The sequence below is a fragment of the Callorhinus ursinus genome, unplaced genomic scaffold (assembly GCF_003265705.2).
Source record: "Callorhinus ursinus isolate GAN/ISIS: 27379988/994484 unplaced genomic scaffold, GSC_fseal_2.0 scaffold12, whole genome shotgun sequence".
Classification (NCBI taxonomy): Eukaryota; Metazoa; Chordata; class Mammalia; order Carnivora; family Otariidae; genus Callorhinus; species Callorhinus ursinus.
The window spans coordinates 68,654,363-68,681,820 of record NW_027397074.1 but is presented as its reverse complement, the minus strand read 5'-3'; the positions used below and the strand labels follow the sequence as shown (position 1 = coordinate 68,681,820).

Genomic DNA, 27,458 nt, shown 5'->3' with positions numbered 1-27,458 from the left:
CTCTGTCAAAAAAATAAATAAAATCTTTAAAAAAAAAAAAAAAAAGACAAAGTATCTCAGTCCAAGGAAACTAGCCATTTCTGCATATTCCCCTCTAAAACTCCAATCTACCTCTTTGGGAATTAATACAACTGCCTTTCCCACTTTCTCTATGAATTTTGCTCTAGGCCTACTTTAATTACAGAGACTAGAGAGAAATATACTTTACTTTTGGAAGTAAAATAAAAAATCAAATGTACAAATATAAGATCTGGTTTCCCAAATAAAACTTATCTCTAGTCATCTCTTTGGTAGTTGAGATGGATGGAGATACAGAACAGTTAAAGAGAAACTTTCCTCTAGGGATGACCTAGATGGTATATACTTTTGGTCAGAGTTCTAAAGAGGTGGGAAGAACGTGAAAGATTGACTGGTTTTGTAGACCTCTGTATCTGGCTTTTCGAGTGTGGTTTTATTCAGAACATTTCCGGTCATTTTTCACTTTTTCCATGAAAGCATTCCCAAGTGCCACTCCACTGTACGTGTCAAAATCATACCTGTACAGGTAATAACAATATCCACTTGCCGGATGACCTCATTTAATTTCACCAGTCGAAATCCATCCATACTGTAAAAATAAAGCATGATCAATTAACCTGATAATACGCAATTGGGAGCCTTTTGCTACAGAACCTCAAAAGCTATTACCAAGCTCCTTCAGTACCGACACTGTCACTTCTTGATATAGCTAGATTATTCTTAGCAGTGAAAAATTGAAACCATCTCCTTAGTTCATACAGGACAGAAATAAAGGGTTTTTTTTTTTTTGCATCACTGCAACTTAATTCTTCCTGAAAATAGAGAGCCAGGGGTTACCATGAGATTCCCAAACGGAGTTTCTAGAAAGTGCAATTTAGCCCCTGAATCTTACCCCATTGAAACTACTCTTCCCGAGATCATCAACAATCTTCTGGATACAAAAAAAAAAAACAAAAAACGAAAAACAAAAAACAAAAACAGACTCTTACATAATTTAATTTCCTATATTAAACATTATTTATCTTCTTAAAACTATACTCCTTGGAGCCCATGACACTGTTCTCACCTGGTTTTCCTCCTACTTTTCTGATTGTTCCTTTTCAATCTTACTCAGTCTTTAAATGTTGGTACTCTGTAGAGTTCTGCCCTGACTCTCTTATTCTTTCAGAATTTATCCATATACCCTTCCCTTGGCTGCAAATGACTCTTCTTAGTGGCTGAACTGCACAAATATATCTTTAGCTTAGATCTCTCTGAAGCTTCAGAGCCTTGGATCAAATTATTATTGGATAGCTTCTCCTGGATGTCCCATAAGAATCTCAAATTTATTGGGTTTGAAAAAAACCTCATTGTCTTCTCTGTACTCCTAAAATCTATTTCCTCTTTTATATTTTCTATTTTGATCAATAGCATTACTGTTCGCCCAACTGTATGAGCCAGATAAACTAGAATGTCCTAGCCTACTCCCTCTCCCTAATTGAAGTTGTCACCAAATCCAGTTGTTTTCCTTAATTCTTTAAAATCTCTTGAATCGGTCCGCTCCTCTCTGTATGTGCTGGTCTTGTGTATGTTCAGGTCTTATTACCTCTTGCCTGGATTCCTACAGTAGCCCCTGGCCCGATCTCATCATCTCTAGGTTTATGTCTCTCTAATTTACTTTGCAGAGTAATTTCCCTACATGCAATTTAGATCATGTCACTTCCTTGCTTAAAATACTTCAGTGAGATTGCCTGTTCTCAGGATAAGACCTAAATATTTATGCAGACATATGATTATATCCACATAATGATTCCTACCTTAGATATTACCATTCCCCCAAATTTATCCTCTCTGCCAGCTACATTAAAGTATTTGCATCTTCTTAAATGTGCCATGCTCTCTCCTTCCTCAGGGACTACCCTCCTTGTGACATGTTCCTTATATCTGGAAATTACTTCCAAACTAAGAAATGACTTACACAAGTTTCAGGACTCAGCTCTATTGACATCTCTTCCTGCCCTACGTCTTTGCTCTTTAGTTAGATATTTCTCCTTTGGCTCCTACAGAAGCATGTACCGTTTACCCCCATCATAGCACTTATTCCACTCACAGTGGGACCTTGCCTCATTCATATATTCATCTTATTCATCCTAAGCACAGAGCACAGTACCTGTTACACAGTAAGTGATCAGTTCATGTCTATAAGTTAATCTGAATCAGTGTCTCAATCAGTATTAAAACATGTTAATGAACCCTGACTCAGAGAAAGCCAACAACTCTATTGGAGAAATTTGTGGTTTATGGCTGGATGTGTGAGGAGTAGAAAGCAGGAAAAAATGGGTATAGCAAAATCTTTATGCCTTACTCTATCCTGGGTACCTTCCTCTGGAGGGTTAATGGTAAAGAATGGGGTGGGTTATGGAGGCTACAGACACCAGAGCTCTGCAATAGTTTTCAGGAACAGTGGTATTTCCATACTGCTGAGGATGGCAAGAGGCAATATTAATAATATCTACCATTTAGTGAGCATTTATGTGACAACAGTTCTATACTTCATAGAATTATATATTTATTATATAATGTATAATCATATGTAATACTTATGTAATTATTTTACTGAAGTTTTGCAACTCTTTGAGGTAGGCATCATTAGCCACATTTTATGGATGAGACAGGAACTATTTTTTAACCTTTCATTTCGAAATAATTTCAAACTTAAGAATTACAAAAATAGTACAAACTCCCCTATACTCTTCACTCAGAGACAGCAGATTTTATTTGGATTTGCCTGATGTTTCCTCCTGATAAGATTCAGGTTATACATTTAGGGGGAGAATATCACAGAAGTGTTCTTTTCAGTGCATCACATCAGAGAGGATCTGATGCCAACTTATTTCTTTTTTGATCATTGTTTTCAAAGGGAGAAGGGTTGGGGTGCCTCGATGGCTCAGCTGGTGGAGCATGCAACTCTTGATCTTGGGGTCGTGAGCTCAAGCCTCATGCTGGGTGTAGAGCTTACTTAAAAAAAAAAGGAGGATTATATATGGAGAAGGTAAGGAGCTACTTGTTCTTTGGCTCAAGTCATCCCCTCTTATTATTTCCACAAGAATTAAAAATTTTAGCTTCTCTGATAGTCTCTGCTTTCTCGGAGCAGAGCTACTTGATCTTTGAAAGAGGGGAGCTTACAGTTAATAGCAGCATCTCTCAGGATCTGGGCCCCTCTAAGATAAAATTTGGCATTAACCAGGCCATTCTTTGGCAGCAGTTACAAGATCCCAATAGATGGTGGCATAGAGGAAAAAGCAAGTCTCCTTTTGCATGCTTACCAGGCTTGAAGAGCACAGATGGGGTCGATCTCAGTTACATACACAATAGAGCCCATGGCTTTTAGAGCAGCACAGCACCCCTTCCCCACCTTAAGAGGGGAAAAAGTACACATAATAAGGAAAGTCAGTGAGAAAACAACATCTCAAAGCTTCTGGTAAACTGTACCCCATTTTCCGCCCCCAAAAGGAATTTCACTGAATAGATTCATGCTTGGGGAAAAACAAGAAAAAAACAAATAAATGAATGCAGTTCATAAACAAACTCCTAGCCCCTGTTTAGCACATGCATGTACATAAGAACACCCACACTCACGATTTATAATCAAAATACAAGCTAAGAAAACATCACAAACAGTGCACTGGAATAAGTCAGAAAATCAACTTGAGAAAAAATGGCAAAAATGCAAAGGGAAAAAGAAAGATTGTACTTTAACCAGAGGGCCTCTAAAGTTACTTTTTTCCCATCTAGAGTGGTGGGTGAATGTATTCTCACATCCATTAAATAAAAGAATCTGGTATATTTCACCAAAATCACCTTTTATACACCCATTAAGTGAAAGGTTATGCTTTACCTCTCCATAGCCACAGACCACCACCTGCTTTCCACCAAACATCATGTCTGTTGTCCTTTTAAGTCTAGGGGAAGAAAAACCATTAAATCAGAAAAATCTTCTCCCGTTTCTCCTTTAAGATTAGATTGGGTCCCTTTGTTTTTATGTTTGTTTGTTTGTTCCATTCTGAAAGAAAGCCTGGTTTCTATGCCATCTAATGACTAGAAAGAAAGGTTGAATATATGTACTTCCTAACTCTATGCTATCCGATCAATTCCAGCTATAGGAGAGGGTTTTTTTTCTTTTTTCCTCTTGTCTTGGGAGTGGTGCAGAAGGGAAGAAGCTGTAGACTGTAAAGTACTCTTAAACAAAAAACAATATACATTTATTATATAATTTTTGGAAATAAAAGAAGAAAATAAAACCATTTTTTATTAAAGATTTTATTTATTTATTTGAGAGAGATAAGAGAGCACGAGAGGGAAGAGGGTCAGAGGGAGAAGCAGACTCCCCACCGAGCAGGGAGCTCGATGTGGGACTCGATCCTGGGACTCCAGGATCATGACCTGAGCCGAAGGCAGTCGCTCAACCAACTGAGCCACCCAGGCGCCCAATAAGAACATTTTTTATTTAGGAGACAAAGCTCTAGCTTAGTGGAAACATTATTCTAGCTTACTGAACGAGACAGAAAAATAGAAGATAACCCTGATAAATAAGCGCTACATTTAGCAGCGTCAAAAGGGCCAACAGGTCCCTCATTAATTCCACACAGAGGGTAATGGGCAGCTGGAGGGAGAAGAGCTCAGAAATGCACCAATACTGACTGCATGAGAGAGTGAGCTTTCTGGGGCTGATTCTTTCTCAGACATGCTCTACTTTTTTGTCTCTGATTCTCTATGAAGCTAAAATAAATGTCCTTATTGTTTTTTTTTCAAAGGCTTTCATCATTTTATTTTTTTAATTTTTTATTGTTATGTTAATCACCATACATTACATCATTAGTTTTTGTGTCCTTATTGTTTTTAGAGTCTCTTGGAAGAACTTGTAGGGGTAGGTTCTGGTTTCTCTTTGGTTTCAGCCAGTGTCCCTTCTCTAGGAATCCCTTACAAGGCAGAAGAAAGTTTTCAACTAAAACTAGCCTATTCTGAGATAGACAGTTCCTACAAGTATTTGTGACTTTTTTTTTTTTTTACGATTTTATTTATTTATTTATTCAAGAGAGACAGAGTGTGTGTGAGAGAGATAGATCATGAGCAGGGGGCAGAGGGAGAGGGAGAAGCAGACTCCCCACTGAGCAGGAGCCCAATATGAGGACTCGATTCCAAGACCCTGGGATCCTGACCTGAGCCGAAGGCAGATGCTTAACCGCCTGAGCCACCCAGGCACCCATGTGACTCTTTCTATTCACTTATCTGTTTACCTCTCCTGTTGAAAACAGTCTATAAAAGAGGAATCTTGTCTTTTTAATGATTTGACAACTCCTAAATGGGAACTAGTACAACTCCATGAGCCCCAGTGAAACTCAATAAGTATCAAATCTTATTCAGCCATTAAAAAGAATGGAATCTTGCCATTTTCAACGACATGGATGGAGCCGAAGAGCACAATGCTAAGTGAAATAAGCCAGTCGGGAAAAAACAAATACCATATGATCTCACTCATATGTGGAATTTAAGAAACAAAACAAATGAGCACAGGAAAAAAAGAGAGAGAGAGAGGGAGGGAGAGAGAGATGTCTAGAAACTGACTTTCTTTCTTTTCTAAAGAAACAGACTTGTAACTGCAGAGAACAAATTGATACGTTACCAGAGGAAAGGTAGGTGGGAAGATGGGTGAAATAAATGATAAGACTTAAGGAGTGCACTTGTGATGAACACCAAGTGATGTATGGAATTGCTGAATCACTATATTGTGCACCTGAAACTAATGTAACAGTGTATGTTAACATAAATAAATAAATAAATAAACAAACAAATAAATAAATAAATTTTAAAAAATATATCAATTAAGTGCAGAGGCATTTCTTGTTGAGTGAAGAGAGTAAGTCTGGCTGGGCTACTATCATACTCAAAAGTCATGGTTTAGGAGAATGGTCCTGGAATGGTTATCACAGAAAAGAAAATCAATAGATTTTATTTATGAGCTTCCTTTGCTTTACTCTTGAGCTTTTCTGCCTCTCTTCCCCAAGGGATATCAGGTGCAAAGCTATTCATCAAAGCTATTCACGTAACCTATAACACTTTCATGTAGCCAAAACAAGACACAGTCTATAAACAGACTGATGGTTGAGAATTCATTTAAATGTCCAATCTATCTGATAATACTACTGACTCTATAGAAATAATAATTACCAACAAATTGAATTTGCATTGAATATTTGCCCCTCTCCAAAAAGATTTTAAAGCAAAAAGCTTCCCCTAAGATCGAATTCAATCCAGAACTTAGTGTTCAGGGTTCTAGAAAGAAGGGCAAGGGAACTAATAATGTTGAACACCAGGTTCTTACCTTATCTCATTTAATCCTCCCACTAACTCTATGATGTAGGTCTTATTGTCACCATTTTAGAGATGAGGGAATAGGTGCAGAGAGGTTAAACAACTATTCCAAGACCTAAATGATAGAGCCAACAATCATACCAAGCCAGGCCTTCTGGCTCTAACACCTGTGGTGCAAACTGCCTAGGGTCCAGACTGCTTAGTAATGTGGCCCACAGGCCCTTTTGTAGCTTTTCCATTAAACTAAACATGGTGGAAACCATTTGGCTTGGCAATATTCTAAACCAACCTAATGGTTTGACATAGGGAATTACTGAGTCTTCTGAACAAGGATGAAGGAATATCTGGACGCAAGTGTAGAAACAGAAACTGGGCATTAGAAGAACATAGCATTTGGTATATACCTAAGTAGATTTTGTCAGACTTGTAGTCATTACAGATTTAAAAAACTACAAATGCCTCTGGGATTGGCTCTTTGCTCACCACAACTTTCCAGATGGCCAGAGAATTATATGCTGGTTGGAATTTAAAAACTGGTAACATGACCTAGAATAGGAACACCAGGAAACCTTTTCCCAAATCATCAAAGATTCTTAGCTGTTTATGACTTACTTTAGTTACTGACTTGCAGGCCTGGTAGGGTCACAAAGTAAAAACTTTGCCACCAATAGATAGAGGCTAGTCTGATTTTTTTTTTTTTTTAAGTAAAATAGATGTGCTTGTCATAGGGATAGCAACAGTAGATCTGGGTTATAAAATATTGAGTATGATGGTAGTGATAGATCAAGAGGTGCTACATGAATCATTTCCAGAAATAACCAAAGCCAAAAAACTCAGAACCTCAATTCAACAACTCAAGTTAATTCCAAAGATAATAAAACATTACCCATCTAGAATTGATTCACGGCAACAGTAGAGGTTGTCAAATTTCTGTTTGGTGACCGAGTCATTGACGTTCATGGCTGGAACACACAGCTTCCCAGCCTTGGATAGCTGGTACAGCCTGAGGATGAGGGAAATCAAGAAGAACAGAAAACAATGAGATACTGCAATCTACTGTCAGTTTCATAACAAATCACAGAAATATGTTCATTGGGTAGACATGAGAGCATGAGACACACTAATTTCATCTCATTAGGTATATATAGAGAAATAAAGGCTACCTTTCTGAAGTCTGTATCCAGTTTAGAAATGAAAATCTTAGTTACAAGGCATGTGGGGAAAATCTTTGACCCACCTCTAAATTTTAAGGATTAAAATGTAAAATTTTATTTTTTTAAAAAAGATTTTATTTATTTGACAGAGAGATAGAGAGAGCACAAGTAGGCAGAGCGGCAGGCAGAGGGAGAGGGAGAAGCAGGCTCCCTGCTGAGCAGGGAGCCCAATGCGGGACTCGATCCCAGGACCCTGGGATCATGACCTGAGCCGAAGGCAGACGCTTAACCAACTAAGCCACCCAGGCGTCCTAAAATGTGAAGTTTTAAATTGTTTATTGATTTTATTCCCCTTTTAAATTATACAAAGAGTAACTTTAAGTACTATTTTAATCCCACTACTCTAATGCAACCATTTTAACTTTCAAATAGCCTCAATTTTATAATCTCAATACATATACATCCTATAAATATGTATATCTACATACAGGAGTTTCATTTTAAGTTGAATTAACTAAAAAATTAGAACCAGGTGTTTTATTCAAAATTCATCCCTTTCTAAGAGTCTGAAGGTATGGTATATTCAGAAAAGATCACAATATATTGAAGCAGTGATGGTAGCTTATTCAGAATTTACTTCCCTAATGAGGAATTCTTAATCTCAGGAAACAAACTGAGGGATGCTGGAGTGAGGGTGGGGTGGGAGGGATGGGGTAGCTGGGTGATAGACATCGGGGAGGGTATGTGCTATGGTGAGTGCTGTGAATTGTGCAAGACTGTTGAATCACAGATCTGTACCTCTGAAACAAATAATGCAATATATGTTAAGAAAAAAAAAAGAAGAAGAAGATAGCTGGAGGGGAAGAATGAAGGGGGGTAAATCGGAGGGGGAGACGAACCATGAAGAGATGATGGACTCTGAAAAACAAACTGAGGGTTCTAGAGGGGAGGAGGGTAGGGGGATGGGTTAGCCTGGTGATGCGTATTAAAGAGGGCACATTTTGCATGGAGCACTGGGTGTTATGCACAAACAATGAATCATGGAACACTACATCAAAAACTAATGATGTAATGTATGGTGATTAACATAGCAATAAAAAATTTAAAGGAAAAAAAAAGAATTTACTTCCCTAAAACTTCCATTTCATACTTTCAGTTCTTGATGAGTGAATAACAGTAAACAGAAATTATTTCAATTTTACCGAGGGAATTACTACTCATTTGAGAAACAGAACCCTAAATCCTTGTTCTCTAAGTAAAAATGTAAGCTCTATGAGGACCCAAGTTTTTGTCTGTTTTGCCCACTGCTAGATCCCTAGCACAGATCCTAGAAGTTCCTGGCTTACTGTAGAAGTTAAATAAATATCTATGGAATGAACGAATTCATCTAAAAAGGACAAGCAGTCATTTCATTACAACAACTAGAAAACACGAGGACCACACTTGTTCCCTTACCTGTCCCCCACTCCCAATTTTAGATTTGTTATTTGCATTGTTTTTTTAAAAAAAAAAAGTGTGCAGACTCAGATCTCATCACCTCATAGCATGTTCCCATTTTTAACATACTGTATCCTCTAGGTATGTGATTATCAGAATATATATCTAGGCTGCATAAAACCAAGTATGCCCATGTCAAATCTTACCTATGGACTCCAGTAACACTCTCCTCTACTATGCCCTTGATTTTCTTGAACATATTAGGATACTTCTTATAAATCCAGTGAGTAAGATCCCCTCCATCATCCAATATCTGCAATAATAAGCATCAATAATACCATTTATTTTACTGAAGGCTTAGGGCTTCCAGGTTGCTCTGGGTCTTTTAGCCCAATTTCTAACTGCCAATTTACAGATATTTCAAATTTCCCATAGTTATGCAAAGTTACTTAAACCCAATATAATGGCCAGTCATTACACTGAAGTAAAAGACAATGAGGGGTGAAAAGCCAAATTGTAATTCTCGCAGCCAAATGACCTTCCCACATAACACATCTACTATATCAAAACACACAGCAACAAAATGAGGATTTTCTTCTGAACTAATAGCTTAAGTGGTTATCTAGACAACTAGTTCTCGAATGCACTGTAGATATTCAGAAAGGCTGACCTCGATATTAACTGGTATTTCTACCAGTTATATTCAGGACTTCAAATATATTCAGTCAAGGCTTAGTTTAAATAAAGCAAGATAATTAGTCTCCCTCCCAGAACAATGGGTTATAAAACTGTATTTGTTAATCCTTCACTTCCCCCAAAGCATAGGCACTCTCCTACCCAAAATATCAGGCAGCACTGAAGGGTTTTGCCTAGCGAAACCTCACACTCTCTATAAACCACATTAAAAATAACTAGGGAACTGTGCAGCATGTAGGTGTGCAAGCATGCCTCTGAACAGCTCATCACTATTTCAGGTTGGGATTAAAGATAAACACAATACTGTGCCCACTGGAGCTTTCATCAGCGGAGGAAAGTTTCTGAATTATAAATAAGCTAAAGAAAGACGAGCTTAGAATGCTCTTGGGCACTAGGCTGTGGCATTTCAGCCCTTCACCGAGCTGTCAGAAATGCTTAGCAGGACTTTCCAAATTATTATACCTGGGAAGTCCCTACAGAACTGAGTTGCACCGTACTGGCATGCACCCATTTTGCAGTCTCATAAAATATCAACTCTACTACAAGTGCCCAAAATGCCATCCTGTGACCCCTGGGTACACAAAATCCCCCACCTCATGTCTACCACCTAATCTCTTTTTTTTGCCTCTACTTGTGCTCTTGATCTCTTTTCTCTGACTCAACTGAAGTTTATTTGAGAGCAGGGATCCAAGGCAAGACTCTCATTAAAATACATTTGCTCCATTCTATAGGTTAATGCTCCATTTTCTCCCAGTAGAAACCCTTAGAACAGATGCCCTGAGAAATGAAGAGCCTTCTCAGAGTTTCTCTCTCCCTTTCTATATGTATGGAATCCCTCATAGAGTTCTGCCTTGCAGCCTCTGATCCCTAGCCACACAAAAAAATCCGAGATGAAAAAGCCTGAGCAATTGGAAACTCTGGTCTTAAGTCCGTATCCTTGTCTGCTTTTCTCTTTTAGCAGAGGTATCTCATACAGGCAGGTAGTTGCTATCCCTAATATTTATTTAATGAATGTGACCCATAATTCTCACCACCATGTTATTCCATTACAGAAATTCTTGCCACCAGGCAATCTACCTGAGGTTGGAAAGCAAATAAAAGTACTAGATTTTGCCAGGATCCCAGGAGGAATGAGCTCTCTTTTCTGGGCTGACAATGGTTTTTCTCCTTGTCTTATTTTCTTCATCAGCTTTCCCAGCAGTTTGTGCTGGCCCCATAGTCTGTAAATGCTCTCTGGTTGCAACCCCATGTCCTCCCCATGTTCTCGACTCTAAAACGAATGTTTTATTCCCGGTAGAAACCCCCTGGCATATCTCCTTTAGGTCTGTCAGTCATACTTCTTCCAGTCACTGTTAAACTCTGGGAATGAGCTGACTCATCTCACAGCTGACTCCTCCCTCCCTTTCAGGGTATTAACCCAGCTTCCTCAAACCAGCACGAGGTACAATGTAACCTGCATCACAGAATCCAGAAAGAGGCTGTTTCTCTCTTTGTGTACCAAATGAGGCCTACTCTGCAATTTTTAGCAGCAAGCAATAGTTGGACTAGAGCTTCAAGGATTCTTTTTTCAGTTGATTCCTAATTTCTCGTCTCCTTCATATGCAAAATATTTGTGAAATAGGAGTGCTTCACACTTTGTGCAGCTTTTTGCTTCCCTGCAAATCTAATGTGCTATCCGCCTTCAAGAACTTGATCTTTTAAAAAATGAAACAAAAATAAAATGAAGCAAAATAAAAAACCCAAAACTTTTTGCCTGGGCATCTTTCTTAAAATGGAGAATAAAGAGAAGAAATTCGAACTTGGAATCTCCTCAGGTTTACTATAAATTTAGCATGTGATTCTAGAGAAAAGCTAAGTACCACAGGAGCTGTGTGTGTATGTGTGTTTGTGTGTGCATTTTCATTACTGTTATTGGAGGGGGGAAGCGGGTAGGGGATGGTAACTCATTAACCTTGCTTTTGAACCAGCCATGTGTGAACCCTGAACAGTATTTTAATCCTGCTGATGAATATAAATGTTTCTTAAGATCAGCACCAATTAATTTTAGTACTTTGAGGCTAAGTTCAATATTCTTAGGGTACCCTAAACATAAGCAACCAGTTCTGCTGGAAGCCCAGATACATCAGATAGAAAAGGAAGCATTTTCCTTCCTTCCTGTTGGGACACCCTCTCCCAGGCCCTAGCCCCCGACTCCGTCCCTGCCAGACTCCTCCAGAATTGTGCTAGCAGAAATCTAACCTACCATGTTTGGCTGCCAGCCCTCCACATTCACACATCTATCAATGCACCACCAAAAGTCATCTTCTGACTCTCCTTTCCAGGCAAAAACAGGGAATCCTGAGAAAAGGGAACAAAGAGAAACCATTAAAGCCTGAAAGAAGGGCTGCCCCTAAATTTTCACAACATACTGGTTTTCCCCAATTCCAATTCTCTCTACTCCTTGGATTGGCTTTCTTCACTGATTAACACTGTCTTCAGCCCCTTCGTCCACTTCTTTGACTTTGTTGGTCATTTTGCTCTTGATATATCAAAAAGGACAAACAAAAGGGACAAGAGTATGATGGGTGCTACAAATAGGACTAAAGGGAAAAAAAGAAGAAATCAGAAATGAGGACTTCTTGATCCAGTCAAACTGGAAGTCTCACCATTTCCCAACTACACTTTGATCTTTCTTGCATCCGTACTTTGGTCATCCCACCTTCTTCATCAGGAGAACTCTCACACTCTTCTCCATCGGTTAAAATGTTGTCATAGGCCAGTTAGGTTTTATGTTCCTAACGAAGCCTGATTAACTGCAAGTGATCTCTCATGGAATCTGAACTTTTATAAGCTGCTTGCTGGTGCATTATATGTAGATTCATGATCTGTTGTGGCATTTATCCTATATGCCCTTGTATTATCATTATTTATATATGTGTCTTTTCTCCTCGATCACAATACAAGATTCTTAGGGCAAAGATATGGTCTCATTTGTTCTTATATCTCTTAAAGTAGGCCATTAAACATTTGTTGGGAAAAAAAAGAATGTATATGTACAATTCACTGGGCTATATATTTAATATTTGTGCCCTTTTATATACATATTTTATACATTAATAAAAATTTTGTAATGAATATAAATGAAAAGCAAATGAAATACTACAGTGCTAGCAAAAGGAGAGACATACAGGCACCACAGAGCTTTCCCAGCATTTCTTAAGAGCTCTGAAGCAATAAGCATTTGGTACCCTGCTCTGTACTGTGCTGCCATAGAGGGAAGGCAAGAAACTGGCAAAGTCTAAATTTCTCTCTTTCTTTTGTCCTTCCTGTTTCAGTAGCCATTGTGATCAAATATTAATCTGCCAGGTCAAGTCCTTTTTACTGCTGAAGCAGAAACACCAAACATTAAATCAGGACAAACTGCTGAAAAACCAGCAGGACCACAAAACTATGCCTGAAGCACTTTCTTTTCTAATCCATATTACCTTGGACAACAAGCAGTGTTCACTGGTGCTCTAATATTAGCAAGTCAAGGCAAAGCATTAACTAATAAGGGAATATTACACATAAGAAGATATTTGCCACCTGTAAAACAGAGTTACCTACATCTTATTTAACAAGAGAAGCACAGAGGAGAGCTAACACACAAGAATAGGGATCCGTTCCCCCAAGACAGCTCCTTTAATGTCAATCTTTCTTAAAGATTTATATTGAATCCCTGGGACGTTTTGGAGACTTACTTTAGCCAAAGACACAGAAGACAAACCAGACCTTACCACTTTCTGCTAGGGCAGCAGCCACTTCATTGAGAGTGGAATAGATGTTGCAGGCTGCCCATCGGCACTGTGCCCCCAGAGCACCCAGAGTTTCCATAAGCACCTGCATTAAAGAGAAAAGCAGGAGATGAACAAGGCTAGCCAAACAATTGGTTGAAGAAATTAAGTTTATATATTTGACAACAAGAAAGTATATTGGGGGACGCCTGGGTGGCTCAGTCGATTAAGCATCTGCCTTCAGCTCAGGTCATGATCCCAGGGTCCTGGGATCCAGTCCCGCATCAGGCTCCCCGCTCAGCGGGGAGTCTGCTTCTTCCTCTGCCTGCCGCTCCCTCTGCTTGTGTGCTCTCTCTCTCTCCCCCTGACAAATAAATAAATAAAATCTTTAAAAAAAAAAAGTATATCAGGAATAACTGAGGTTAGTCACTTTCAAATGGTGCTCTACAGAAATTCTTCAGTATTTTGAGTAGCAGGCAATGGTAGGGGTAGGCATGGGGGAAGGCTCCAGCTGAGCTCTGTTTTTTCTACCTATTTTATATATTTGGGCTTCCTTATAAGAGTTAACTAAGCCAAGGATTTTAGACCCAAAACATTTTTTAAAAACCCCCAATTTACAGTTTTGCTTCTTTTGAAGATGTAGAAAGCTGCAAGAGAAGCTCCTACCCTAACAACAAAAGCCAGATAATCTACAAAGCCATAACTTTTCTTGAGCCCATCAAAGAGCTGAGGTTGTAAAGCAACCAAGTGAACTGAACTCCAAAGTGACAAATCCCTTTTAAGGAGCGAGGGAACACAGTTTCACCTCTGACAGAGCATGGGAGGAAGATGTGGGTGCCACACATGAGGATAAGAAAAAATGAGCTAGAATTTCAACGAACTAGTAAAGGCTGAGTATTGGAAAGTATGTCAGCTTGGAATTTCTGACAGCCCTAGGCACAAGGAGATTTCAGACTCACATGCAAGCTCTTTTCCAGGGGCTTCTACCCTGTGCTCACAAGAAAGACTGGGGTAAAGGACCTGATCAGCTGTGCTCCAAGACAGGCATGAAACCTGGGCATTTTGCCACACTCTTCTCTCATAGGAAGCAAAAGCCTTAAGCTGTAGGAAGAGGAGCAGAAATTATGCCTGCCACCAGGGACCAAGCAAAGATCCACTGCTTCTGGGGAAGAGTGGAAGCAAAAACTCCCTGCTCCTTGGACAGAAGCAGGAAACCCCCCCCTGGGCCCAGGACCCTGCACTGATAGAAAGTACCAGCACACATCAGAGATACTGCAGGTTCGGTTCCAGACCACGACAATAAAGTGAATATCGCAATAAAGCAAGTCAAATGAATGCTTTGGTTTCCTAGTACATATAAGTCATGTTTCCACTATACTGTAGTCTATTAAGTATGCCATAGCACAATGTCTAAAAAAACAATGTACATGCTTTAATTTAAAAAGTACTTTGTTGCTAAAAAATGCTGTCACCTGAGCTTTCAGCAGGTCATAATCACTGATCTACAGATCACCATAACAAATAATAATTGTGAGAATTACCAAAATGTGACAGAGATATGAAGCAAGCAAATGCTGTTAGAAAAATGGTGCTGATTGACTTGCTTGATGCTTGGTTACCACAAACCTTCCTTTTGTAAAAAAAAAGAAAAAATGCAATTATCTGTGAAGTTCAATAAAACAAGGTATGACTGATAAAGATCTGTTACCTCTCCGGGAGAGGTAGGAAAATATCATCTGCACAAGACCTATCACAGACACAAGGCAAAGTTGACTGGTACAGCAAGAAGAGGCAAGAACAATGAAGAAGGCCTAGCTTCAGAGAGACCTACCTAAGACTGAGGCTGGACCAGGAGGGCCAAGAACCCCACCTGCCCTCACCATGAGCCTAGCTCTAGGAAACAAAGAGCAGCAGCCTAGTGCAGCAGGTGGGGCATGCATTTGAAAAGCGAAACGACACCCCCTTCCCCCCGACCCCCGTGGCAAGCATGTGTAGAAGCAACTGAAAGCTGAGAGTAAAGCCAGAACACTGAGGAGAGCCTTCTGGTAACCTCAAATCACAATGTAATAGCTGCCTGCTACTGGAGGGATTTGAAGCCTATGGTGCAGGGCAACAGAATTGAAATCCAGCTCAATTTATGACAATAATGGAAACTAACAAATTACCATTCATAATAAAATTTTACGACACACAAAAAGGTGGAATAAACCACCCCCTCCCCACACTGTTGTCAAGAAATAAAGTATTCAAGAGAACAAGACTCTAAGACAAACTAGATGCTTGATTAGACAGGAACTTTAAATTAGTTACAATTAAAAGGTTTACATTAGGGGTCTAGTGAAAAGATGGACAACACCCATGAACAGATAGATAATTTTAGCAGAAAGATGGAAACAATAAAAATAAGTCAAATAGAAATGTCAGAAAAATTTTTCAAAAGTATTAGAGATTATGAATTCTTTCATCAGATTCATCATCAGACTGGGCATATCTGAGGATAGAATCAGTGAACTTGAAGATAGATCAATAAAAATTACCAAATTGAAATACAGAAAGAAAAAGAGTGAGAATCAAAATCAGAACAGAGCATCCAAGATCTATGGGACATTATCAAATCTAACATACATGTAATTGGAGTCCCTGAAGGAGGAGGAGAGAAGAAGGCATAAGAAACATATGAAGAGTTAGCAGGCAATTATTTTCCAAAATAAGAAATTAAAGAGGACCCAGGAACAATGATAGTCCAATAGCAAAGAACACAGCAGTGTCCAGATCCATTAAAAGGAACCAGGCTCCTTGGAGAAAGGGCTGATTCCAGGGTTAGAGCAGAGAATGTACAAGATAAGCTTAGATAATCATATACCAGAACCAAGGAAGTGCTCAAAGAATGAAAAGGATATGTCAAAAGGAAGTCATAGAAGCAAGATGGAAGGGGGTCCCTCAGGACAAGTTTGGAATAATTTGAGCATCATGATAAATAGTGATAGTAATGGATTATAATCCATTAAATAAAATAGGAAACAATGATTCATAAAAATAAAAGTAAGTAAATAAATGAATAAATTTGAAAGCTTGATGAAGAATAGGATATTTACATAGTTTCATATTACTACCTCATGAAATACTTTTTAATTACAAAGCGGGAAAATAACTTCTACAGTGAAAAAGTCTAGCAGACACTACCTCAAGCAAAGGATCAAAATGAACATCATTTTGACAAATGATAAATCAAATCTAAATCAACATGCCAACTGATAGGATTCAATGAAAAAAATGCAGCATCATTTCTTACCAAAAACGCATGGCCTGAATTTAATAATGAGGAAGCATCAGGAAAAGCGGAATTGAGCACATTCTACAGAATAATTAATCTATAATTTTCAAAAGTGTCAAGGTCATGAAAGTCAAAGAAAGACTGATGAACTGTTCCAGACTAAAGGAGACTAAAAGGGGATGACAATTAATGGGATACATGAAGTCTGAGGATTAGATGGTAATATAAGTCAATGTTAATTTCCTGATTTTGAACAGCTGTACTGGTTGAATGAGTGAATGTTCTTGTTTGTAGAAAATATGCACTGAAGTTTTTGTGGGTGAAGGAGCATCAAGTTGGCAACTTACTCTCAAATGGCGAAGAAAAAAGTGATTGGTACTATACTTGCAACTTATCTATAAATCCGTGTTTATTTCAAATTTTAAAAATATTATTTTTTTAATTTTAATTGTTTTTTAAAGATTTTATTTACTTGAGAGAGAGAGAGAGAGTATATGGGAGAGGGGGAGAGAGAAGGAGGCTCCCCGCTGAGCAGGGAGCCCAACTGGGGCTCAATCCCAGGACCCTGGGATCATGACCTAAGCCAAAGGCAGACACTTAACTGAGCCACCCAGGTGCCCCTAAAAATTATTTAAAAAAATTTATTCCACCGATTTGATCCTTACTTTTTTTTTTTTTCAGATTTTTATTTATTTGGCAGAGAGCAGGAGAGAGAGTGAGAAAAAGCACAAGCAGGGGGAGCAGCAGAGGAAGAGGGAGAAGCAGACTCCCTGCTGAGCAGGGAGCCCAACATGGGGCTCGATTCCAGGACCCTGGGGATCATGACTTGAGCCAAAGGCAGACGCTTAACTGACTGAGCCGCCCAGGTACCCCCAGAACCTTTTTTTTTTTAAGATTTTATTTATTTATTTGACAGAGACACAGCGAGAGAGGGAACACAAGCAGGGGGAGTGGGAAAGGGAGAGGCAGACTTCCCGCAGAGCAGGGAGCCCGATGTGGGGCTCGATCCCAGGACCCTAGGATCATGACCCGAGCCGAAGGCAGACGCTTAACAACTGCGCCACCCAGGCGCCCAGTAGTTAACTCTTGGGTACTTGTACTTTTCATGTTGTAAAACTTCTATTTTCTAATATATCTATGCTAAATAAAAATTCCAATTATGTTCTAATTAAAAAAAAAAAAAACTTGCAAACAACTCCACTAATTTAGGCTAACCCCCTAAAGTAATTTGTCCAAGGCCACACAGTAAGTTAATAGCAGAACTACTCAGATGTCTTAATATCCAGTCCGTACTACCTTTCAATACTTGATCCCATTTTTTCCCCTCTCATTTTATTTTTCACCTCAAAGAATTTCTGAATTCCTATAGCTAGGATTCTTGAATTTGTCAAACAAAAGAGGGATACTGAGACTTACCTACAGAGCAATATAAATTAACTAGAAGAGAAAGGTGATTGGGCCCAAGAATACAACAACTGTTCAAAGATTTCTAAGCCAAGACTGCTGGCTGTTAGGGCTCAAGCAGGAGTGAAGGCAGGCAGGTAGGAGTGGAAGGAGGACAGAGCTTAGAAGCTGGTTTAACCTGACTTTCAATCATCACTGTTTAGAGAGAGTAACAAAGGAATCTGGTTATTAGAAGGAACTATGGAAACACGCCTAAAAAATATAAATAGATCCAAGTCAATTAGAAACATGGATGGGAAACCATTAACTATGATAGCTGCTTCTGGAACATGGGATTATAGGAGACTGCCTTTTATGCTAATGATTGGGTAATGATTGAGTATTATAAAATGAATATGAACCACTTTTGTAATCAGAAAAAGAAAATCAAGATTAAAAACAAAGCAAAAGACTGCGGCGCGAAGAACCATGAGCAGCAAAGTCTCCCGCCACACCCTGTACGAGGCAATGCGGGAAGTCCTGCACGGGAACCAGCGCAAGCGCCGGAAGTTTTTGGAGACGGTGGAGCTGCAGATCAGTCTGAAGAACTATGACCGTCAGAAGGACAAACGCTTCTCGGGCACCATCAGGCTTAAGTCCACTCCCCGCCCCAAGTTCTCCGTATGTGTTTTGGGGGATCAGCAGCACTGTGATGAGGCCAAGGCAGTGGATATTCCCCACATGGACATTGAGGCACTGAAGAAACTCAACAAGAATAAGAAATTAGTTAAGAAGTTGGCCAAGAAGTATGATGCCTTTTTGGCCTCAGCATCTCTGATCAAGCAGATTCCACAAATCCTGGGCCCAGGCCTGAATAAGGCTGGCAAGTTCCCTTCCTTGCTGACCCACAATGAAAACATGGTGGCCAAAGTGGATGAAGTGAAGTCCACCATCAAATTCCAGATGAAGAAGGTGCTGTGTCTGGCAGTGGCTGTTGGCCATGTGAAGATGACAGATGACGAGCTTGTGTACAACATCCACTTAGCAGTCAATTTCCTGGTGTCTTTGCTCAAGAAGAATTGGCAGAACATCCGGGCTTTATACATCAAGAGCACCATGGGCAAGCCCCAGCGCCTGTACTAAGGCACAGTTCAATAAATCCTAGTGCTACCCTTAAAAAACAAAACAAAACAAAACAAAAAAAACAAAGCAAAATTCCTTTGTAATTATTTTTTTAAAGGAAAAAGAAAAAACGTGGGGGAGGAAACAACAAAATAATATTAAAATTGGTAAACTAATTTTGATTACTCCCTTCAAGAGAAAATGAAAGGGAACTTGAAAGGTGGTAATGTTTGGTGAGCCAGGGGGTAAAAAAGAAACTAGATACAATTTAGCAACATGAGACAGTACAGAAGCACTTACTATTTTAAGCCACCACACTTAAGTCGCATGTCCCTGACTGGGGAAGCCCAAAAAAGATTCCAAGAGAGTTTCTGCCTCGGTCCATTAGTCTGTAGCTCCAAAAAGAGACAGCTTTTCAATTTATTATATTAATTTTGGGCAGTCGAGGTATTTTTTTCCCTTAGAGAACACGTAATCCGGAAGTCTCATGGTAAAGATGTTAACAGTAGCTGTCTGGGTCTTAAGGGCTCTCTGCTGTACTTAGTCAGGAATGCGGCCATATAAATAAGTGTTATGCTTCAGGAGATAATCTTCTGAAAGTTGATCTAACCATACAGATGACCTGAGTCTTATAAATCACACAAAAGATTTCAGACCAATTCTCAATACATCAATTTCCTGTAGTGGTCTCATAATGGTTGTCAATTCAATATCTCTTACATCTTTGATGATGGCTCTAAGTCAGTGGTTCTCAACAGAGGAGCTCTGGAAAACTGCGGGGGCATTTTTGGTTGTCACAGTAATTGGGAGGGGAATGCTCTTGGCATTTAGTGATCAGGACCAAAGGTTTTGACATTTTGAAAGTATGGGACAGTCTCTTACAACAAAAACCACGCCACATTTAATACAGTTTTCAAATGTTCAAATGTTCACATGTGTGAGAAACCTATTTATAATGATCTAAGTTTAGAACCTTATTCTACTTTACATGTTAACAAAAAATATTTTTGTAGTTTTAATACAAAATAGTAACTTTTCCAGGAATGCAACGTGTGTAAATTAACAGAAAACACATACTCTTTGCTGTTTAGAAATTTAAAAAGTTGTTTATAGTTTATTGTAATATGATTCAGAAAATCATATAATTTGGCAATGCCACTCTGATGCTCTAGAACCAATAACACATTTCTATCTACATTTGTGGCATTCTCATTCAACTAATGTTATGAGGAAGTACAAATACCTGAGTATTTCACTATGCTTATGCCCAAGCATTTACATATTGAAACACACATTATTTCATTACAGATCGAGTCCCGCATCGGGCTCCCTGCTCAGCAGGGAGTCTGCTTCTCCCTCTGACCCTACCCCCCTCTCATGCTCTCTCTCTCTATCTCATTCTCTCTCTCAAATAAATAAATAAAAAATCTTTAAAAAAAAATATGTACCGAGGTATGTTACATTTGAATTTCATTCTAAGATAATATGGGGCATTGCAAAAATATTTTTTATAAAAAGGAGACACTGAATCTGATAGGGGTGAGAATCACTATTCTAAATCAATCATGGTAACACCAGTCCTCTCAGCAGGACTGGTGGGCCATGGGCATGTGACCCAGTTCAACGACACATGATGGAATATCCTGGAGGACTTCTGGGAAAGGTTTTCTTGCTCTTGGGGGAGAGGAAGAAATGATCCTTACTTTTCACATCAATTTGTGATGGCTCAAAGAGCTGTAATCATCTTGCTATGAACCTGAGGATGAAGTAAGCAAGTGACAAGGCAGCTCCAAGAAAATCACAGACAGATGAAATTAGAGCCCTGAGATCCCGCATCTGAAGTCCACCTTACCTATGGACTCCTAGCTATGTAATATAATAAATCCCTTTATGTATGAGCCAGGTTGGATCAGGTTTTCTCTCACTTGCAGCTGAAAGCAGCCGAAGAGAGCTGCCTTATAGAAATGACACTGGAAGGGAAGATAAGGGGAAGGCTGTGCAGCACAGAGAAAGCATAAACTTGGGACTCAGATATATTGAAGTTCAAATCTGGATTCTATGACTTTACTAGCTATATAACCTTGGACAAACTACTTAAACACTTGGAGCCTCAGCTTCCTCGTTTGTAAAATAGAAACAGGAATACCTGCTTTACCTGGCCATTAGGAGGATTAATGAACTAACACTTGCTCTTAACCTGCTGCTTGGCAGGTAGCAAACACTCAATAGCTGGTGGCTATTACTGACTGTTATTATGTGGAGAAGGAAAAAGGACTCACAGCAGTCTGGGCAGTGATGTGTGTGCAACCCACAATTTTGGCTCCAGCCAAAGGTTTTTCTCCTTGAGCTCTCTTCCTCAAAGCCATCAGTGCAGGCATTTCTGAAAAGGCACAATACATACACAGCACTATTAGAGAGGAGGGAATGAGAGAGAAAGAACAAACAGAAGAACTTCTTCTCTTGAGAGAAGACTCTTCCCCTGATCAGGTTCTTTGTTAGATTGGGCTTCTCAAGGGATCAAGACATTGAACCTGATTTTTCATTCTAAGAGACTTTTAGAGGCAAATGTTCCAGAGTTCGGATGCCCTGTATCCCAGTCCTTACCCACTCTCTTTCCCTTTTCCTGGTATAGGAGTTCCTTCTAGACCCACCAGAGTTCACTACTCCCTCCCTACAGTGTTTCCTAAGTTCAGATTTCTGTTGTATTAAGTATTCTGTAAAACCACACTTAAATTTCACCAGCTACTAGACCCCAGGACATAAAAAGAGATTAACATGGACAAAAAGACAGAGGCAACTTGAGAAGGAAAAAGTGCTGGCTTTCTTTACCTTGTTCAGCAATTTCAATTTCTCTTCGTCCAAACTCCGCCTGTTTGATGTTCTTGACACAGAAGTCACTGCTCCCCTTAGAATTCTTTTGCTGCTTATCCCTGGGAGAGGTCTCATCATCAGAGCTGTCTGTATAGGAAGCCGCTGAAATGACACCATAAAAAACCCTCAGGGGAAAAAATGGCTTCCTCTAAAATACCAAACCATGGAGTGACCTGAGGCTTCTCTGGTCATCCACCACCACACAGACATACACTTAAATGGTAGGCACCTAAAATGTCATCAGGGAGCTGGCTCAATCACCTCCTGTGGAAAGTGCTAGCCATAGGTCAGAAAGAGGAAGTGGAGAAAGGTTGCCAAAGACAATACCCCTGGATAGCATTAACTTGGAATCTGGGGCTAACTATCTTCAGAACATGAGTGCTCCTTGAATATGAAAAAAGAGAGACGTTACACCATGGTAGCAATAGGTTAACGTTCTTCGTGCGAGGTCATGGTCATTAACCTATGGGTTTCTCGGATCCAAGCTACCCTTCTTTGCTGCTTAGATGCCTGTTGTAATTTGTGTTTTAGTACAATAACTGAACAGATAAGGCCTAGTGAACAAGAAGACCATGGGAAAGTAATTAAGAACCACACAAAAAGTGTTTGTCTGCTGTAACAGAGCTTTCTTTTTAAGACTGGCTCTGATGAGGCTGAACTACGCCTGCAGACCCAATTAGATATTGACAATGAAGTATTCAGTGTGCTCTCCCTTCTTGCTGGCCTCAGTGGGTCCGGCAATAGGCATTTTAGGTTCCCAAAGAAGTGGATAAATCCTTCTTTAGTATACTAAAATGTTCTGATGATTAATCCATTTAGCAATATATGCTAGAAGGTGGAAGGTCTCAGATTTTGATTGTGGCTAACAGGCAACTTCTACTCACACGTTTAGCTGAGGTCTTTCCAGTCGTCATACAATTCTGTAGTTGCTAATCATTTGCTGGATGATTTAATTTCCCTCCATGATTTATGTTTAAGTTTCAGAGGATAGTTTCTTCCTAAGTAGTCCTCAAGGTTTGTTGTGGGTTTTTTTGTTTTATTTTTTGTTTGTTTTTGTATTTTTGAGGGGGAGGGGAGGTTGGGGGATATAAAGCTCTGTCTATAAGGCATTACATATCTCTCAATGGGATAAGAAGTACTTCCATCACTTTCAAGGGGAAAAGCTGCAAACATTCAGAGCTCTTAAGGTCTATGGTGCTCTGATCTACTTACATCCAGAGAATTAAGGCATTTCTGGGATTTCTTAGCAAAGGATCTATATCTGGGAGGGCTGTAAAAGGCAAGTCTGACCTTGCCCAGTTAATCGGGCATGGCACTACGAAATGTTTAGGCAGCAGGGGCTCGAGTGTCTCTCTTGGAGCTGGAAAACTGCCCTGGAGCAAAGTCCTAACACGAGGCAACAAGAATGAACACAGGCACCAAGGGAGGTGAGGGAATTAGTAAATCCCCAAAAGGACTTTTGTTCTTGAAAGGAACTAATCTGTATAAAAAGTCTGTGGTTCTCCCTCCTAGGGTGAGCAAGAGTTCAAAGTACTTTGGCAACAGAGCCCAGAAACCGCTTCCCCGGGCAGTCATCTATTTCACTCATCAATACTCAGAAATAGCTTATGTGTTGGAGGCTTAGGGGAACCATGCTTCTACCAACTGAGGGAAGAAAGATAATGGCCATCCCTAATCTTGATCATAATTTACAGCATAATTACTTTTGAAGAAAGTGTTTACATTCAGAATACCCCAAAATTTCAAATCCTTTCTTAGAGGCATGATGATTTCTATGTTCTCCAATGGCTATTTAAATAGAGTGGTTATGTGTTCTGGAGTCAGACAGACTTTGAAATCTCAGTCTCTGTTTCTGGGTATATAAAAGGTGGTCCAGAACCTGATTAATAGAATTATTAATTTGTTCATGAATCCAGTCATTCAGACATTCAGTTGTTCATTCAATAAATTTTTATTTTGTGTCTACTGTATACCAGGCAGAGTGTTAAGTGCTGGGTATACAGAACAAATATGGATTGTCTTTATCTTCATGGAGTTTTCAGTCTAATAGGTAAGTCAGACAGGAAATAACTAATTACAAAATTAATTGGGGTTTTTCTTTTCCTAGGGTTGTGCTACAAAGCTGACTGTATAATAGGGAGACATAACTTTCAGAGTCAAGTTGTTGAGAAGATTGAATAAGATAATGTAAGTATAGTGCTCAGTGCAATGCTTGGTATAAAGTAATTAAGCACTCAATAAATGACACCTGATATTATTGTTGGCTTTTGCAAATATTTTTAATTCGATACCAGATATAACATTTTTAAAGGTTCTTACTCAGCTTCAGGATTTTGAATGGGAAAGGAATGACATGCATACAATATTATTTAGCAGTTTCTTTTTCTTCTACCTCCGTCATCTACTAATCTAACCAAGCAGCAGGTGGCTGGTTGGCAATGATGAAAAAGGTTGAGACTGGAGTCCTAACTCTACCCAGAATAGCATTCCTCTCCTATGCCTCTCTAGCTTCTAAGGATGAGTCAGGGTAAAAAAACCACACAAACAACAACAACAACAACAACAACAACAAAAATAACCCCCCAAAATTTCCTCTTAGGAGAAGTACTCCAATTTTTGGCTTGAGTTGTTTTCTTCTCTCTCAAGAAGAAATTATTATACCACCTCCCTACTCTAAAAAAACTCCCCAAATACAGTATTTTACTTTTTTCGTAGTAGTCAACTGGTTATAGTTAGTTCAATCAGTGTTTTTATTTGAGCCACAATGGATTTGTTTTCAGAGTCCTTTGTGCAGACCTGTTATCAGGTGAGAAACAAAAGTATCAGTTGTCTAGATTGTACTAACATGTGAATGTAAATGGCTGACAGACCCAGACCAATACAAGTGCTTTTTCTGCAAAGCACAGTGGAAAGATTATTCCTGAACTAGCATGACATTTGTTTTTTGAATCCACACTTATTTCTGTCACTATATTTAAAGTAGCACATTCATGGGGTGCCTGGGTGGCTCAGTCGTTAAGGGTCTGCCTTCGGCTCAGGTCATGATCCCAGAGTCCTGGGATGGAGCCCCGCATTGGGCTCCTTGCTCATCAGGAAGCCTGCTTCTCCTTCTCCCACTCCCCCTGTTTGTGTTCCCTCTCTCACTGTGTCTCTCTCTGTCAAATAAATAAAATCTTAAAAAAAAAAAAAAAGCAGCACATTCATGAAAATATTTGAGATAGCATCAAAGGTTTTTTCCTAAGAAAATTTAGAGAAACCCAACACATATGTATATACATGCTTGCGTAGTTTCTTTTTTTTTTTAGATTTTATTTATTTATATGACAGAGAGACACAGCGAGAGAGGGAACACAAGCAGGGGGAGTGGGAGAGGGAGAAGCAGGCTTTCCGCGGAGCAGGGAGCCCGATGCGGGGCTCGATGCAGGGCTCAATGCAGGGCTCGATCCCAGGACCCTGGGATCATGACCCGAGCCGAAGGCAGACGCCTAACGACTGAGCCACCCAGGCGCCCCATGTTTGCATAGTTTCTGAAATGTTTACAGTTGTCACACTCTGAAGCCCAGAGCTATAATTCAATTAAAAATGAACAACTGATAAGGCAATAACCAACTGAAGTAGAGCCTGAGCTCTAGCTTTACCTCTAATTGGTTGTGACCAATTTTCAATTTATCCAACTGTAAAATAGGGAGTATAACGGATCCTCTCTCTCCTTCCCCTAACTACCACCAGAAAAATCTCATGAATAAATGAGAGTACAAAAAGCGTCCAATTTCTAGGCAGAAAAGTAACATAAAGCACAATATAACTTTACCATGGAGTGTTCTCTTGTTTCATGATAACCCAGAATCAAAATATAACTCTTGAATCACTAATCCATAATCTATCCCATAGAACATGCATACATATGTTCTATGGCTCAAGCTTAATTAAGCCTTACCTCCTAGCAGCTATAATAATATTGTGGGTTATTGCTAGGAGAAGAAGCAGTCAGACTCCCGGTTGAATTAGTCCTATTAGACTATTTTAAGTCAGATAATTCCTCTTAGGCCCAATCTATTCATTTGGCAATGGAAATAACAGTAGGGACCTGTGTGTCAATGTGCAGCAGATTTCATTGATGAATAATGCTCTAGAAATACATGAAAAGCTATGTTAGCAATCAAAATACGAACAAACAAAACTTTATTTGGAAAAATCTGAAAATACTTTATAAGTTTTATAAGAACCAATTATGAACTAAGGGACTTCAGCCTTCCTTTCTTATCTTTAACCAATGAACTCACTGCAAGGCAGCTTTTTCAGAAATATATCACTGAGCATGATTTGACTTTGAAGAAGTCTCTTCATTTGTTTTTATGAGGTTCTGTGCTTAAGAAAAGAGTTTTTAGAAGTTTGTTTCTTATAAACAATTTCAGGAACAATGAAGGAATTTTAAGAATTAATGTAGCCCTTTTCAACCTGGATTGCAAAGTCCTAATGTCTTGAAGCATCCATAGAATATATCAATTAACTTCTCTCCTATCCATCTGGAAGGGTACTAGTTATGAACCATCCTTCGGAGAACTGAGAAAACAGTATCTCCAATTCTTTTCTGTGTTCTGTGATTCTGACGAGGAACCCTGGTTGACAAAGGTTGGTAGAGGCTCCGAAATGAAAGGTGCTGAGCAAAACTTAGCACTAGTATCTTTAGGCAGGGAAAATAGGCCATAGACTACCCAAATCTCCAGGTAACTTCAGCAAAACAAACACTCTGGATAGGGAGGTATCTTTTTTTGAAATGTCATAAACATTCTTCTAGCTGTTCACATACATTATATCAGAGACCTCAACAAGATATAAAGTATAGGGCTCTGGACACCTTTCACCAATATTTACTTATCAAGCGCCTTTTATGGGTCAAGCATTTCTAAATGCTGGGAATATAACAGTACAAAACAAACAAATCTCTGTTCTCATGGATCTCTTATTCAAGTAAGGGGAGAAACAATAATAAATTAGTAAAATACATAGTATGTTGTATGATGATAAGTGCCATGGAGAAAAATAAAGGAGGAAACTTTGATAGGGAACGTTGGGTAGGGTATTCGTACAATTTTGAGAATAGCCGGGACTGGCCTCAATGAGAACGTCATCTTTGGTTAAGACCTGAGGAGCAGGATACCCAGCCAGGGTATCTCAGAGCACTCCAGGTGAAGGAAATAGCAAATGCAAAGAACTTAAAGCAGGAGGGTGCCTGGCATGTTTTGAAATAACAGAACAGCAGTAAGAAGCCTAGTATGGATGGAGTGAAATGTCTAGCTGGAAGAGGAGGAAAGTTTGGGAATGTAACAGTGTGATTAGAAATGTAATGGGATGGTACAGGGCTGTGTAGGCCATTTTTTTTTTTTTAAAGATTTTTTA

General features: G+C 39.3%; 1 protein-coding gene and 1 pseudogene across 5 annotated transcripts in view; one reads left to right on the top strand and one right to left on the bottom strand.

Annotated features, from left to right (window-relative positions):
- Positions 1-27,458, bottom strand: part of AHCYL2 (adenosylhomocysteinase like 2) — a 164,145-nt gene that overhangs the window by 15,177 nt on the left and 121,510 nt on the right. For all 5 annotated transcript variants that reach the window (XM_073899177.1, XM_025865625.2, XM_025865626.2 and 2 more), the window contains 9 exons: positions 22,017-22,160; positions 21,467-21,567; positions 13,412-13,514; positions 11,899-11,993; positions 9,167-9,273; positions 7,256-7,372; positions 3,896-3,959; positions 3,324-3,412; positions 537-607 (listed from right to left, as the gene is read on the bottom strand). In XM_073899177.1, coding sequence (XP_073755278.1) covers positions 537-607; positions 3,324-3,412; positions 3,896-3,959; positions 7,256-7,372; positions 9,167-9,273; positions 11,899-11,993; positions 13,412-13,514; positions 21,467-21,567; positions 22,017-22,160 — 891 coding nt within the window. The remainder of the gene's footprint in view (positions 1-536; positions 608-3,323; positions 3,413-3,895; positions 3,960-7,255; positions 7,373-9,166; positions 9,274-11,898; positions 11,994-13,411; positions 13,515-21,466; positions 21,568-22,016; positions 22,161-27,458) is intronic.
- On the top strand, positions 18,543-19,245 carry LOC112818451 (large ribosomal subunit protein uL1 pseudogene; annotated as a pseudogene).